Source organism: Sphaeramia orbicularis, chromosome 14, assembly GCF_902148855.1.
Source record: "Sphaeramia orbicularis chromosome 14, fSphaOr1.1, whole genome shotgun sequence".
In the NCBI taxonomy this organism is placed as follows: Eukaryota; Metazoa; Chordata; class Actinopteri; order Kurtiformes; family Apogonidae; genus Sphaeramia; species Sphaeramia orbicularis.
The window spans coordinates 25,183,916-25,199,609 of NC_043970.1; the positions used below are offsets into that span (position 1 = coordinate 25,183,916).

The 15,694-nt window shown below is 35.6% G+C and overlaps 1 protein-coding gene across 2 annotated transcripts; it reads right to left on the reverse strand.

Annotated features, from left to right (window-relative positions):
• Positions 1-1,573: 1,573 nt before the first annotated feature.
• glra4b (glycine receptor, alpha 4b) lies at positions 1,574-15,420 on the reverse strand. 2 transcript variants are annotated; one of them, XM_030153267.1, is made up of 10 exons: positions 15,134-15,420; positions 14,427-14,554; positions 13,564-13,631; positions 12,096-12,319; positions 7,972-8,054; positions 4,657-4,794; positions 4,339-4,553; positions 2,926-3,084; positions 2,269-2,361; positions 1,574-2,138 (listed from the first exon to the last, which is right to left on the reverse strand). In XM_030153267.1, exons 1-10 carry the CDS (start codon positions 15,190-15,192, stop codon positions 1,869-1,871), a joined length of 1,437 nt encoding a protein of 478 aa, XP_030009127.1. In that variant the 5' UTR covers positions 15,193-15,420; the 3' UTR covers positions 1,574-1,868. The 2 variants fall into 2 exon arrangements, with proteins under 2 accessions (XP_030009127.1, XP_030009126.1); XM_030153266.1 differs by having other exon boundaries at positions 2,269-2,364.
• Positions 15,421-15,694: the final 274 nt, after the last annotated feature.

A 15,694-nucleotide genomic window follows, 5' to 3' on the forward strand; every position in this document is an offset into this window, starting at 1 on the left:
TTGAGTTGATATTTCTTTAGTGAGCTAGTCTCAAGGCATGTGCAAATAGAAATGCTGACCTGGCAGTTCATTAAAAGTGAGACAGTGTAGACACTTTTCCCAACTCATCGATGTTCATACAGCAGTTATATAACAACAGAGTTTTCCAGTAAAAGAGGCTCCAAACACAAAGACCAATCGTCATGTGTAAAGATATATTTTTTTTAACATGGGTCAGTTCAGTTAACATACTTCGAAACAGCCATATTAAACAAAGTATTACAATGACGGTTACAATATGTTAAATTATTCCTTTATTTTATTCTGTTAAAACTCATGGGTTTCAGCTTTTAGAAAAAATCTGGTAGCATATCATTTTGGTTTATTGTTTTATGTGTAATTTCACTAGGCTTTTTAAACAACAGCCACTGTACAGGGCTGAGAACAACTTGTTACCATGCAGTTAAATCTAAGCCCAGCAACAAACCCAAATATAACAGAACTTGCAGTTGTCAAATACATTTTTTGGATCATATGATGCCAGACTTATTGCTTTGAAAACTGTCTACCAGAGTAACAGTAGAATTAGTGCACACTACAAAATGTGCTGCAGTCCAAATATTGTGAAGTTACAAGTAATTTGCAATAAGTTAAAACATATGTGGAAAAATAAACAGAGGCTGCTATGTGGCTGGCAATAATACGTATATTTCTATATCAACAAACCTCATAAAAAGACTGAAACCAACCATGGATATTAATAAACAGTAAGTGCAGACTCAAAATGTGTCTGTGCCTCAGACCTTCAAACTGTCAAATAAAAACTATCAGCACTGTTTTCTGGTGACATGTCGCTGATGGCAGTGCATTTGGAGGCATCTTATTGCCATAAAGTCTCAATATTGCACTATGTAACTGAAATAGTCGTCAAACAATATATTTACTAATGTTTCGATAATGTTTTTAAAGCTGCAAAAATAACTTCAAAATTTTCATGCATCAGTTGACTTGGACTGAAGGCGACAGAGACGCAAGGGGAAATAAAAAAAAATATTGTTGGTCTTTTCGTGGGATTTTTGAGAGTAAAAAATAATGGAAAATTGCACAGATGACTCAATCCCTCCAGCTAACCTACAAAAAGTTGTGGCCTTTTCATCTTTACTAGCTAGGCGTACTACTCTTTTCAAATGGAAGGACTCATCACCTCCAACACATGATCAATGGATCAGAGACATCATGCTTAATTTAAAGTTGGAAAAAATTAGGTGCACCCTAAATAACTCCGTCAACAAATTTGACAAAATATGGGAGCCTGTTGTACACTATTTAATAGTTTATATTGTGTTTGACCTGTTTGTTTAGTCATTTATTTATTTTCTTTTCTTAAATGTACCAAAATGCCCTGTCTTGACTGTCTTGTTATGCATGTTTTGTTTGTATTGCCTTTTTTTTTTTCTTTTGGTTCTGTTTGTTTATCATGTCTGGCATCAATTTTTGTATTATGAACACATCACTTGAAATTATAAGTGTTATATTTGTTAAATGTTAAAAAGTTCTATAAATGTTGAAAAGCTTTATACATAAAGTTAAAAATAATAATAATAAAAAAAAGGAAAATAACCATTAGTAGCTATTAACTTCATATAGCTGACCATATACAACCTGACATGTAATGTATGCATCAGTGCCGATAAAAAGTGCATTTCCTTGAAAGTATTAAAAATTAAAATAAAAGTGATGGACTGTTCCATGTCATGTAATATCCCAGCGGTACTGGACATGCAGTCAAATGTATCTTGCATGGCTTGGCTGAAGGCTCTCAGTTCTGTAAATGTTTTAGTGAAAATAGCAGATATCCAGTGTCTTTATGCTTTTCAGTTGTTGTGTTGTCAAATTATGGCTTGAATGTCTTCATGCCGTAAAACTTTATAGGTGAGCCAGTAGAGGACATTAAACATAAGGAAGCTCATGGGAAAAAGAGCTCGGGAGATGGTATCAATCCTTTTAGCTCGATCCACGAAGCGTCTGCGGATGTCATAGAAACCTAATCCAGGAGGTAAATCAGCGAAGACAGGTGCATCCATTTCTGTTGCACTTGCTGCTGACAGTGCGAGTCCGTAACTCTGGAAGAATAAACCCTGCTGTGCCAGTTCCTCCTCCTAGAAGAAAATAAAACACAACACAGAATTACCATCTGCTCATCGAGAATCACACGCCTTTACTTGTGTTTATTTTCTCTTTCAGCTGCTGATTGGTTGGCGTTTGGCTGAATGGGGCGGCAGTACATACTCTGGCACAGGCACTGCACTGCTGGGTGACATTCCCATGAGGAGCGTTGTTACCCGACAGGTTGTTTCCTTTCACCTTACTGTCATTGCTTCCCTGCTGATAGATAAAAAGGAGTACATGAATTTAATCATCAAAACGACTGCACTGATGAAACAACTGACTCCACCGTGCTGCATTTTATATGAAGTATATTGTAAATTAACAAGTCATGATGGTTTGTTTTGTACAAAGGGAATACAAGGCCAACATAAATATGAAATGTGACAGCTGGAAAATTTAGTAAATGCAAATTTAGCTGATATTATTTAAACTCCCATGATGAATCAGTGCAAAGATTCTGGCAGATGGTTTTATATTGTGGCTTAAATATTAGAAAGTATTAATGACACACGGTATTTAAAATTTAAAGGTGGTCTCACTTATTTTTCACCCCCCCCCCCCAATCCCCCCATGATGAGATCCAAAGTGAGGCAACAAGATACTAAGAACATTCAGCCTAGAACAAGGTGATGGCTTGAATTAATTACAGGTCAACGCTGTCTGCATTTCGCGGTCGGAGAGTAACATGCAGCTGAGTTGCGTAGCTCATGCAGAGCTGGATGCAGGGAATAGCAGGTGACAGTCGCCCGGGGGGCTGAGTGGGTGGGTTGCACTCACAGCTCTCTGCCTCTGTTGCTCTTTCAGCTTCTTCCTTAGTCTGAAGAACTCCTTGTGCTGGCGTGAAACAAAATTAACAGCAGCGTACTCCAGTAGTGCAGCAAACACGAAGAGCAGACACACAGCCATCCAGATGTCTATAGCTTTGACATAGGACACCTGAGGAACAATGAAATCATAAGGTGGAAAATCATTCACTAGAGCTCATACACTGTAAAAATGTAAATCTTACCAAGTCTATTTTTCTCAATTTCAAGTCAAAATATCTCATCACAATTACAATAAGACATAATCACCTAAAAAGTAACTTTTCAGTGAGATATAAGAACTTATTTTTAGACAACAGATATTGAAAATCTTATTTTAAGAAATCATACCAAAATGATTTTCACTTGTTCCATTGGCAGATTTTTTTGCTCAATTCAAGATTTTTTTTTTTTGCTTAGTTCAAGCAAAGGTGTAGATTACTGCACAAAGTGAGAATTTTATTTTCCTTGGTCAGGATATGTACAGTCAGTCCAGCTTGTATTTACAAGGCTGACAATTAATACTGAAAAAACAATAACTCAAACTATGAATTATGAAAGAGCTGCAGCATCTGAAACCGACCGCAATGAACATTTGAAAGATAAACAGTACCACAGTGCTTCAGTTTCAGCTTCAGAGTTTGTCATGTCTTTTATGGATTGTGATTGTCTCTGTCAACTCACCATATATTTTTCATTAGTAAGTTTTTTTTTTATCAATTACAAGAAATTTCAGGCAACCCCATTTGAATTCCCGGCGACCCCAAATGGGGTCCCAATCCCAAGGTTGAAAAACATTGGTTTAATCTCTTTATGATTACTTTGTTGTCTGTCAGTAATCAACTATTTAAGAAACTTAATTGCATGTTGGAGGCACAGCATTCAGCAGTATTGGTTGTTTTACACTTTAAAGAATTCATTAATGTCTTCTCCGCCTTTTTATAAAGTAGTAGCGTGCATTATACCGCAAATTAACATTTTAATTAGAAATACATGATCAGCTCATAAAATATGATGCTGTGTTTTAATTTAAATTATGCAATAGTAAATATAATCACTCATATTTGCCCCAGTTTTACTAATTATAGCATATACCGGTACCTGTTGTTACTGCTTAATAATCATTAGGAACATTATCTTCTATATAATGATATAGCATTCTGAAGAACATTTTGCATATTTAGTGATAACTTTACTGTCAAAACTTAAGATAAATCGTTTTCTGTCATGGCTTTATATATTTAAAAGTTTAGCCTTTGTCAAAGAACATTTAGAATCATAACTGTTCATTGTACAAATCAATCCAGTGACCTTTGTTTCTTGAAATCATCCCAGAAGTTCTAATAAAAACGCCTCAGTGACATTTTCTTCTGTAAAGTTCACAAACCTTTGGCAGAGACGCCCTGGAGCCAGAGCTCTGCGTCGTCATGGTGAGCACTGTGGTGATGCCCAAACCCACTCTGGCCGGAGCCGCATCCATGTTGATCCAGAATGAAACCCAGGACAGGATGACCGTGAGCAGGCTCGGAATGTACATCTGGATCAGGTAATAACCCATCTGCCGCTCCAGGTAGAATTTGACCTCAATGCAGGTGAATTTACCTGAGATGGGAGGAGATACAGGTACAAACTGACAGTCTTATTAGAAGTGGATTGGCAGTGTTTGTGGAGCTTTGAGGATGGCAGGTTGTTGTATGTCGTGTACCTGTGTTGTAGTGCTTGGTACAGTAGCCCAGGCCTTTGTCCTCTTTCAGTACAAACTGAGGAAGAGTCAGATCATCGGCCACTTGAACTGCACCGACGTCCAGCCACTCGAATATCAGATCATTCATGGTGTATCCGACTGAAAAACAGAGGAAAAGACGTGTTGACTTAAACTAGTGGTGCCACAGTAGGTTTTGTTAACTGAAATAAAAGTAAAATAAATAAAAAGTACAACAAAGAACCCAATATGTATTTTATTTTATTTTATTTCATTTTATTTCATCTTATCTTATCTTATCTTATCTTATGTCCTGGTAAAGAGTTCCGGTAAAAAATGGCAGCTACTAACAGTTTCACAATTTTATATATGTATAAAATGCACTAAAAAATATATGAAGCAACATAAATTTTGCAAAAAAAAAAAAAAAAAGAATGAAAGAGAGGTAAAGAAAATAAGAAATGGACAAATACAGTGATATCCATATCTCACACCATCTACAGAGGTTTATGTAAGGCAGGTACATGTTTCTTTCATAATGGTTTGTAAAATGAACTATTGCCCATAAAAATGGAGTAAAATATTTTACATTTTCTAATGAAATGATTGTAACACTGATTTATTCTTGATAGATAAAGTGTAACTGGGATTCAGTGTATAATCATTGTACCTGGTCAGAGGGTATTACTGATAAAGAGGAATGTGTCTGAAAACAAAATTATTCCAACTGTATCAGTTACAGTGTACATTAACAGGTTTTTAATGATGGAAATGTCTCAAGTTGGATGATGTTTTGTAATTCAATCCATGTCTATGCCACTTAAATAGTCCTCACCCTAGAAATATCCAGAAGAATTCAACCAGTCAGATTTAGTATGACATTTGACAGAGGCTGGAGATTTTAGGTGTAGTTTACCTAATAACACAGTAAAATTCAGGTTTTGTCCTCTGATTTAGAGATGACCCTTGTACAAACATAACAACTTTCCCTCAAATGTAATAACAGTCAGCTACCACAAACGTAATACCTCATTTTCCCACAGTGTGCTCCTACCCTCTCCATTGTTATCATAATCATATCCAGACATTTTATTTACATGGTTCAAACATAGGCTTCTATTATACTTGATGAAAATAAATAATATCCAGTTCATACTGAAGCTTTTATAATAAAACTTTTACAACATTTTTGCCCATTCTATTTTGCTCCTCCACTTGTGTTTGTAATTAAACACCTATAATCTGGAATCTGTACCATGTGGTGGAACTGCAACATTTGATCATTCTAAAAAGGCAAGTATCCAAAAGACAAGAATAAATGGGAAGAAAATGAATATTCATGCATGTATTATTTAAATGTATGTGATGTACTAATTTATTACATTTGTGGGAAGTTATTACAGTTTTGGAAACTGAAGATTTTTACCGTCCCACAAACGTAATAAATCCCCACAAAAGTAATAATTATTATGTTTGTGGGATTATTACGTTAAAAGCTGCAAATTTTTATTACGTTTGCGGTTTATTACATTTGTGGGATTAACAACACTCCAGTTTCATATAAAATACAGCAGCGAACTCAGATAAAATGAACTAAAATGAAACAGCACTGCAGGTAAAATCCTCTTTGTGTTTTGATTGAGCTCATAATGTTAATTACTGTGCTCTGCTGTGGGTCAGCCAGTTCTAATGGTTCATTATATGAAAGAATAAAATGGCTTTGCATAATGATTTTTGCACACATTCTTTTATCCTAACTTTTTCACCTTTTATACGTCAAATATTTCCTTAAAACACCTGAAAAACTAACTTAAACTTAATCACTGAATATGTTTGCACTTGTAAAACTCCCTAGAACTAAACTGAAATTGGTGAAAGAGTGTATAAAAATTGGTGAAAGAGTGTATAAAAATATTAAACTGTTGGTCTTCCGGAAGAGTATACCCAATACTCTGCTAAAGAATTTGAAGTAATAGCTTTTACCCTCCTGATTGCAAAACGCCACCTCCTTCTTAATTGGAAATCCACAACAGCCCCTTCCAGCACACAATGGATTAATGAGGTTATGTCCTTTTTAAAAACAGAGAAAATTAGATATTCAAAACAGGGAAACTTGAACAAATTCTACGATGGCAACCGTTTATGGATTTTTTTGGAAACAATGTAATTCCCTTCCTCCTTTTATTATTATTATTATTATTATTATTATTATTATTATTATTATTATTATTATTATTATTATTGTTATTTTATTTATTTATTTATTTATTTTAAATTTATTTATTTTCTTATGTTTATGTCACCAGTTTAATTATTTTATACAGACTATGTCTTAGTACAGTGGTTCTCAACCTTTTTTCAGTGATGTACCCCCTGTGAAATATTTTTTCAGCCAAGTACCCCCTAACCAGTGCAAAGCATTTTTGGTTGAAAAAAATGACTTAAAACAGAGTGCTTTGCCATCAGTGTCTGATTTATTAAACTCTGGAACTCCATTTGTAGTGGTCTCTCTTGAACTATTTGGAAATAAAAAGATATAACTAAAAAAAGAAAGAAATAATTAACTTAATTATAAATAAAGATTTGTGCACATAAAAATAATTATCAACATAAAGTGTCCTCCTTTGGAATCATAGTAAAGATCTGTTCTCAAAAACATAACATAACATAATAATCTTCAAGATACAGCCAGAATTTTGCTGGCTCTGGTTTGGCCTTTTTTGCCACTTGTCCCTACGTTTTTCAAAAGAATTATGCTTCAACCACGACTCCATTGTTTGAGTTTCAAGTGATTGACAGGTGATGCTAGGTGGCATATGACAGGTTGGGTCGAACCATTCTGGTATGGGGGAGACTCTGGGTTTTTAGGAGGATGAAATCGAATAGCCTACTGAATATTAAATTCATTTTATGAACTTATATATTTTCCTGAAATATTTAATTAATTTAATAATTATTTTTAAAGGATTTTTGCATGGATGCTACTCTTTAAATATATTTTAAAATCTCACGTACCCCCTGGAGTGCCTTCACGTACCCCCAGGGGTACGCGTACCCCCAATTGAGAACCACTGTCTCAGTATTCTTTTCATAGTATTGTTTGTCGGGTTTCATTGTTATTTGTTCCTAAAAAAAATATGCAAATCTAAACTTAATGGTGTTTACAGACATGGTTAATGTTGACAACAGTGTGCCTTGGTATTTGTATGTACCTTTAATTCTCTTGTATAGACTTCAATAAAAATATGAAACAAAAACAAGAAAAAAAAAATTAAACTGTGTTCAAATAAAGCTGTTGTTTTTTTATGATCAACTCACAGCTTTCAAGTTGCATCGTACATGTCTGGCTGTCCATGGGGAAGTTTTTCAGATCCATAGGACAGGAAAGGGTAAGTGTTAACCTAAAAAAAACAAAAACAAAGATACATGGCATTTATTTCATTTCATATGGAAACCTATGTATGTAAATAAATGATGAAGATTGGAGAAGGGAGTAGAGGGAACGCTGCTGGTTGCAATGGTTTATATAAAATAAAAAGCTGACAATACCACACTCTCTCCTTTTACTGCCCAGGTGGAAGCCCACACCTGTGAACCCCACAGCACCAGCCATCTCCCGGTATGTCACTCACAGCCTTTTTGTACGCCGGCCCAAGATTAAAGGTTACATCAAACCGCTCTGACCTTTCTGGCACCTGTCCTCCTTCCCATCTCTCTATTCCACTACTCTAAACGCAAACCACACAAAAGACTGACAGACGAGTGATGACAGACAATATGTCAGCCTTTATGGTGGGCTTGATGTGGAATCGCCCGGGAGCACAGCACCACCATCCGTAAAAATGGGGGGAATACTTTCATCTTCAGAAGCCATAAGAGAGAGAAAGATAAAAAAAAAAAAAAAGGGCTGCCATTAGAGGCTTCACTGATGTCTATGTTTCTGCAGCTGACACACTTTTTTTGACAGTTGCTGAGTCATGCTGCCTATCACAGCTTAAGTAAGTTAAATTTATTCCAGTAAGGACACCCTGGAGCGTCTGGTCTACTGTCACTGCTGCTTATGAAGGATTATTACATTAAGCTTCACTTAATCAACATTAAGTAGATGCTCATTAGTATACATATTAGTTTTATATTGGCTCTATAGGACCATTTATCTGTATAAAACACTTATTAATGCCTTATTCTGCATGAACATATTCAACAACTAGTATAGGCATTAACTGACAGGTTCCCTCAGTAGCATCTTAACCCATAAAGACCTAAATATCCACCATCAACCAAAAGCATCTACTGATCTAAACTGTTTAATACCGGTTCATCCATTAATTCTATCAATACATGTAAATAATTGGTGTAAAATGCAGTTCGTCATCTTTTCATGGTCATCAGATATGACCCATTTGAACGTTCAGAAGCTCTGTAGTTACCGTGGAAACACCGTCATCTTCTACAAACCCATGGAGCTGGATCAATAACAGTGGATGGAGACACTTGTTTTATGTTCACTTATTGATATTTTTGCTGAAAAAGTCTTTTTTTCCAGTTTTCTCTTTTTCAGATATAATAACCTTCAACTTTAATCTGAGCTTTTATGAACATCTACATGATCAGTAAATTAAATTTAAGAAAATATTTGATTTGAAAATTCACAAAATACCATTGGTGATAAATCACTTAAGAAATGTTAAATAGAGAGAAAACTGATTTGGGATCTACCGCAAAAGTCACACTGGGTCTTTATGCGTTAATGATTACTTTACCCGTAAATATGGAAGTTGCTGTACATTAATTACATCCTAACGACCTTAAGAAGAGTATTAAATTTCCCTTAAAATACATAAATGCCAGTCTACGCATATTAAAAAACAAGTTACTCTAAATTAAAAATAGTTAAATCTTCTTTACTATTCTTGTGGTTATCAATAAGAAGGTGTTCTAGTATGTCTGTATGTACAGTACTGTGCAGGCCACCTCTAGTTTGTTGTTTTTGGTTGGAAGGTTGGAAAGTGCTGACATATTTATTTGTCATTCTCTGTTGTTCACATACAATAAGAAAATATAGGAAGTATGTGCACAGCCTTAGAAGACACTGAACTAAATGGGTTCTAAAGGTTAAAGTCACTATTTAGTGTGACCCCTGACCCCATGACAAGAAGCAGCACAAACAGTTAAACACATCTGATGAAACCTGGTGTAAAATATCAGAAAATTAATGCAATAAATCTCATATTGTCTGAACAAAAGGGTTAAAGACATGTTAAATGCAAAGAGAGGTAAATACAACAACTTTAGTTTATAGAGGAAGAAGAAAATTGTAGTTTTTACTGCTATACATACTTCACATATATCAGGATTGGATCTTAATACAGAGACTGAGAAATGCATATGTGGTCATTAGAACTTGTCCACTGTCCCTGTAACCTGTAACTCAACATCTTTTAATCAACACATTTTGACTCACAAATTTTAGTTAAGTTAAATCGCTGCCATATCTTGGTCATCCTCAAAGTGGCTGTGAATCTGGAAAAATTCTTCACCTTTGAGACATAGGACACTTTTTGCCATTTCTTTGTAATTTTGTCAGAAATGAAAGTAACTATTGCTCTGAGAAAAATCATCTAACATGTTACATGACAATGTTTAGTAACAAGACCACTTTCTTGCCTGAGGACAATCCATAACTGAGCATATTTTCATTTAATTTCTGTTTGGGTGCTTCTATGAAACTGGCTCATTTTGGTACCTGACACTTTGCCAGCTTTTTAGACCCAATAATAAAAGAGAATTTTAGACATATCTCCCCCCAGGATGTACCTAATGATGACCTCAGATAAATACAAAAAAACGATATTATTCCTCTGAGCCATCCCAAAATTAATGAATTTTTAATAAAATATTGGGGCCAAAAATAGGACCTAAATTGGGACATGAAAAACTACCTAGGTGTCAGTGCATTTGATCTGGAAAACATGACTTGAAATGGTCTTATATACCACTATAAATAAAGACACTGTGTTAAGTTTGATGATCCTAGTGGTTTTCCTAATCCAAACATGTGGGTTGTGCATGAATCAGCAGTCTCATTCCAGGTTTTGTACATAACCCATCGTGTCCATTTGCGTTACATGCAGAACCTGCCCATTTAAACACATATAAATCGCGAGTGATTTTGCAACAGTGGTGATTTTTGTCAAACCCTCTTCTTTGCATAATTAGGTCAGTTCCCAAAATGTACCTGTGAGAAAACAAAAAGATATTGGAAAAAATAGTAACACGTAATTTTCGTGTCCTTTTTCCCGTGTTACATGAGGTTTCTTGAATAAAAATTACATAAAAGTGTGTTTTATCTGAAAAATAGTTTCTCTTTTATCTCAGTAAATATTTATTTTTAAAACTGACCCAAAGTGCTCTCAAACTTGCTTCATAACATTAGTCTACATCTGGTTTGAATTTTTAGCTCCCATGTCCTGTTTATAGGGACCAGTTTCATAGAAGCACCTATTTAAAGGCAGTTTCTAACACTGGTTTAACTTCAAATTTGATGTTGAAACTTACTACACTTTCATCTAATATTTATATTTGGTCTAATACAACTGTACTACACTGACACTGGAATCCAGTCCATTCCACGCCAAGTGACTTCAAATCAAATGAATGATAAAAACATCCTGGGAGCATGTTTTAACAGTAAAGGCACTGATGTATAACATACATGTATGATTCTTTGCATGTTTTCACAATACAGCGGGATTGTTCAGTGTGTTGGATATGATCTAAGGGGGCAGGTCTACATTCTCTGATGGCCTTGGTAGGAGCTTATAGAGGCAGAAGTGTCATTGCCTAGTTGTATGCTACACTTATGCAGATTCAGCCACTAATAAGTGCTTCGTAATGACTAAAATTGGCCAATATGCTGCTAATTTGTAGACTAAAAGAAAATTAGTTAATGGTAAATATCTATACTTTATTATAAAATGGAAACTCTTTTTAAAACTATAAGAAAAAAATGAGATCCTCATGACCTAATTATTGACTAACCCCAGTGATCAAGCTGTCATTTCTGGTCAGAACCCCAAGGTTAAAGGTTCAAGCGTTCATTAAGCAGAAATGCACTTGCTCAATGCTGAACAAAACTATAAATATAGCTTTAAACAATTTCCTCTCATTTTTGTTTTCTAATTATAACTTCTTACCATTACGCTACAGTTCATCCATGCCTTGGTGCCATGTTACTGACCTGATTTTGCTTTACCCTGCAGTTATTGTTGAACAAAATTTTGCACACTGTGTGTAACTGGACAATACAATTACAACTGAACTGAATTGAAGTGAAACAAATATGGAGTCAGGCCATGGCATCTACATTTATAATGTCTGAACGGAGAAACATACTTATGCATTATTCAGGACAGTTCTACATTTTTTACATCACTTATCACCTGATGCTATAGAGGACATTTCCATTCTGAAATATCCGCAGCAGCTTGTTGTCTGTGGTGACCTCGTGAAAGTTTGCTCCCTTTTCGTTTGCAAAAAACAGGTCAGGCTTCCAAATGGAGTCCAGCATAGAGGGGTCCAGGTCCAGGGAGTCATCTGGGTACTCTTTATATGCCAGGCGTGGGTCGTTCCACTGCTGCCTCAGAAATACATTGAGACGATAATCCTAAAGGATAGAATTAAGCAATAATTAGAATTAAACTATGATAATAAATCACTGAGATGTAATATTCCTATTGTTGTCATCATGATATTTCAGTGCTTCACAAAGACTGAGCCTGTGATAGGAATTAAACTGCAAGTGATGACTTCTAGCATTTATATGACGACAGCTTTGACCTAAATGCATATGTTGTCATGTTATATATGCATTAATACAGTTGAATTCTTCATTTTATGCCTTTAAGCACAAGTGTGATATCGCTATAGCTTAATTTCTCTTGAAATGTATTTAATGTGAGCTAACATTCCTTAAAGCCACACTTAACAGGCTCCCACTTCCACAGTTTCAGGTCAGTAAGAGTCAGAGATGTGACTCAAACACTCAATCATCAATTTAGCTGACTTTACACTATGGAGACTGAAAGTTACAGAATTCTAATTTAACTATTGTGTCATTTAAAAGTAAACTCAAATGACAGGACTGAGAGGAAGTGAACAGTAAAAAAGAGTAGAAACAAATGAACTTGCAACATCTGTCAGTGGGTGAATGGCACTGTGCCCACACACTGAAAATGTGCAAAAAAAAAAAAAGTCGCATGGATGCTGACAAACAGCTCTGAGTGCTCACAACTCAAATGACAGCAAACTTCACTTACAGTTTCATCAATTAAAATTTGATGAGTGTCCCTTAGAGGTGTTTTATGAAATACATGAGTCTTCCCAACACTAAACTTGGAAAAAAAAAAGCAAGATTGTCCAAAAATCCTCTCCTCTGTCCTCATAAATAAAACATGGCCCTTTACTTGACAGACACAGAAGTATTTTTCCACCTTAATGAGAAAATATTCACTCACGTTATGCAACGTAAAAGATAGTGTTTACAATCATACGACACCCTCATAATGTGATGGAAGTATGTTCAGGAGCTGGGAATCTTGTTCCAACTGGACCACAAATAAATACAGCGGGAGGAGAAACAGAAATGCTTCATGCAAACAGAAGAAAACAGGATGGAGCTGAATAACACTGAGCTGTAAAGTTAGTATATCTGCTCAAAAGTCTATACTTTGCTCAGTTTTCAGTCTTTGACCCCAACTACTGTAAAAATGACAACTATCAATGGAGTAATCTGTAAAAAGTAGAAAAAATGTGTAGCTGGTACTGTTTAAAACCACCATTTTCTTTACTATCATCCTCCTCAAAGCATTTATGTGAAATACCCGGATGATAATAAATGAATATTCTTACCATAGTTGTTTCAGTGATGGATCCAAAGCTGTTGATGAAGATGTTACAGGTGACGTTTACAGGAGGACCTGACAGAAGCAGATTATCATAATAAATTAAAGATAAACTGGCTTTTTTTAAGCAGCGCTGGTGGTGTTTTCTGAGGAGACCACGTGAGGAATTGAAACAGTAATGAGCAGAGTACGCTTGCAAAATAACATCTGCTCGCTCTCTTCATAGTGTGCCATGTTCTGTCCTGATAGATAGACTTATCTGAGATAACCAGCATGAAATTGTGTTGTCATTTCCAGTGCCTTCCCATTAGTGCGGTCCATCTGTCGTCCAACGAAACTTTAAATATTTCAAGGACTCATTTCCTAAGAGGCAATAATTTATTGATTCTCCTTTAGTTACATTAGTATATTTATAGATAATCAGCTGGGATTACCCAGCGTGCACTGACAAGGATGTGGAGCAAAAATGAAAAATATATGAAATGCGACCCCAGAGGCTGAGGGGGAAGTATGTCAAGAAGAATCTGCTAGATTCACTCATAAAAAGAGATCAAGAGTGAACTCAAACAGGCCTGTAGGGTGACGTACAAGGGTTACTGCACATTTCTGACGAAAACAGATCTGAAAGAAGTCTGTGTAAAAAATATGTTATCCCAAGGCTGTGGGTCAGCATGAAAACAGTAACAACACATGACAAAAAAAACAAGGCTCCTGTATGAAAAACGTTACAGCCCGCAGCTTCTCTCACTTCTGACCCATCTGCGAATGATTTGTGCTACTTGGCTGTGCAAATTGTTATGCAAATTGAGCAGCACACTCTCTCCACACCTGTTCTGACAGAGGCAGTGCCACCGCTGCACGACATGTTACCTTTGAAGTTTGGTCTGATGCGAGCGTCATACCCAGATGTTCGTCCCATCAGTTTGTCCAGAAAGTCTGACGGGGAAGGGGCTTTGGGTGCCCTGCTGGGGAGCTTCATCTCTTTACAGGACACAGACCTGCCAGGGAACAGGATAGACTACTTTTGGATGCACTGATGATTAAACCAAAACAACACGCTAAAGTGATACTGTAAAGGAATCCACAAAGGGAGACAATGCATTGCTTCTGATTTCATAAACATTTGGATAATAATTTGTTAAAATGATGTGCAGAATTACTTAATATTATTTCTTAATCTGTTATCATGTAGAGTTTTTAATTTGATATTTCATAAGTAATATTAAAATGCATTAAAAGTCTTCAAATGCATATACCAGAGCCACTTCAAATACAATTTGTTTGTGAAACAATGTCATTCAGAGCTTTTGTGATAAATAGTATTAACATTTTTGCAAAATAATTCATGAACTTTCTATTGCTGTTAATTGAAGCTTACAATTTCCACCAAAATATATTTAATGTATGACTCCATAAACTTACAGATAAAATGCCTTTACGCCACAGAAGCAAACCGCTCATATTTCTCAATCATTTCATCAGTGTGACACATAAATGCATTAATGTGCTTATAAATTAAGCCAACACACTTATATTTTCTCATAAATAAGTTAAAATGTTTTCCAATTTTCTCTTACCTTCCTTGCAGAAAAATGACAGATGAAGCCCACGCAGCACAAATTATGTGCAACAACATTCTTAGCTGGTACAAACCCCAGAGTTAGACCAGTGAAGAAGGAAAAAAAACACAAAAAATGAAGTTAGAATGTGGAGCTGCCGTGAACTTCTTGTTGCTTTTCCAGTCTGGCTTTGTCTTCTGAACTCAGCTTAGCTTCCCTCCCTCTGTGCAGGTGTAAAATACAGGAAGCTGCTGCTGTATAATTCAAAATCCAGGGAAGTTTTTTTTCTGCCTGTTTGTGTGGATGACTTCAAGCTTTATCTCTTTTTTATGGCCATATGCATGCTTCAGGAATTACTGCAAGAATATTTAAAGAGACAGCGCCACGCTGCTACGGTAGTGTGGTCTTGCAGTTCATCATGAAAATGTCAGATTAGTGGTAAAAATTAGGCTTTGAAACAGATCAAATTTGTAAGTAGTGATCTTTTCACTCATTTTAGAGACATTGCTTGTGTAAAAATTCAAATATTTACCGTTTTTATTAATTTAACCCTGCAAATACTGTTGAACACTCATGCAG

Bases quoted from the DNA above. Each gene is read 5' to 3' on its own strand.
- glra4b (XM_030153266.1), bottom strand. From the start codon at position 15,192: ATGTTGTTGCACATAATTTGTGCTGCGTGGGCTTCATCTGTCATTTTT. The intron at 12,320-13,563 runs GTAAGAATATTC...TCTATCCTTTAG, and splicing joins CCATCACTGAAACAACTATG to GATTATCGTCTCAATGTATT. The intron at 8,055-12,095 runs GTGATAAGTGAT...TGTTTTTTTTAG, and splicing joins AATGTCCTCTATAGCATCAG to GTTAACACTTACCCTTTCCT.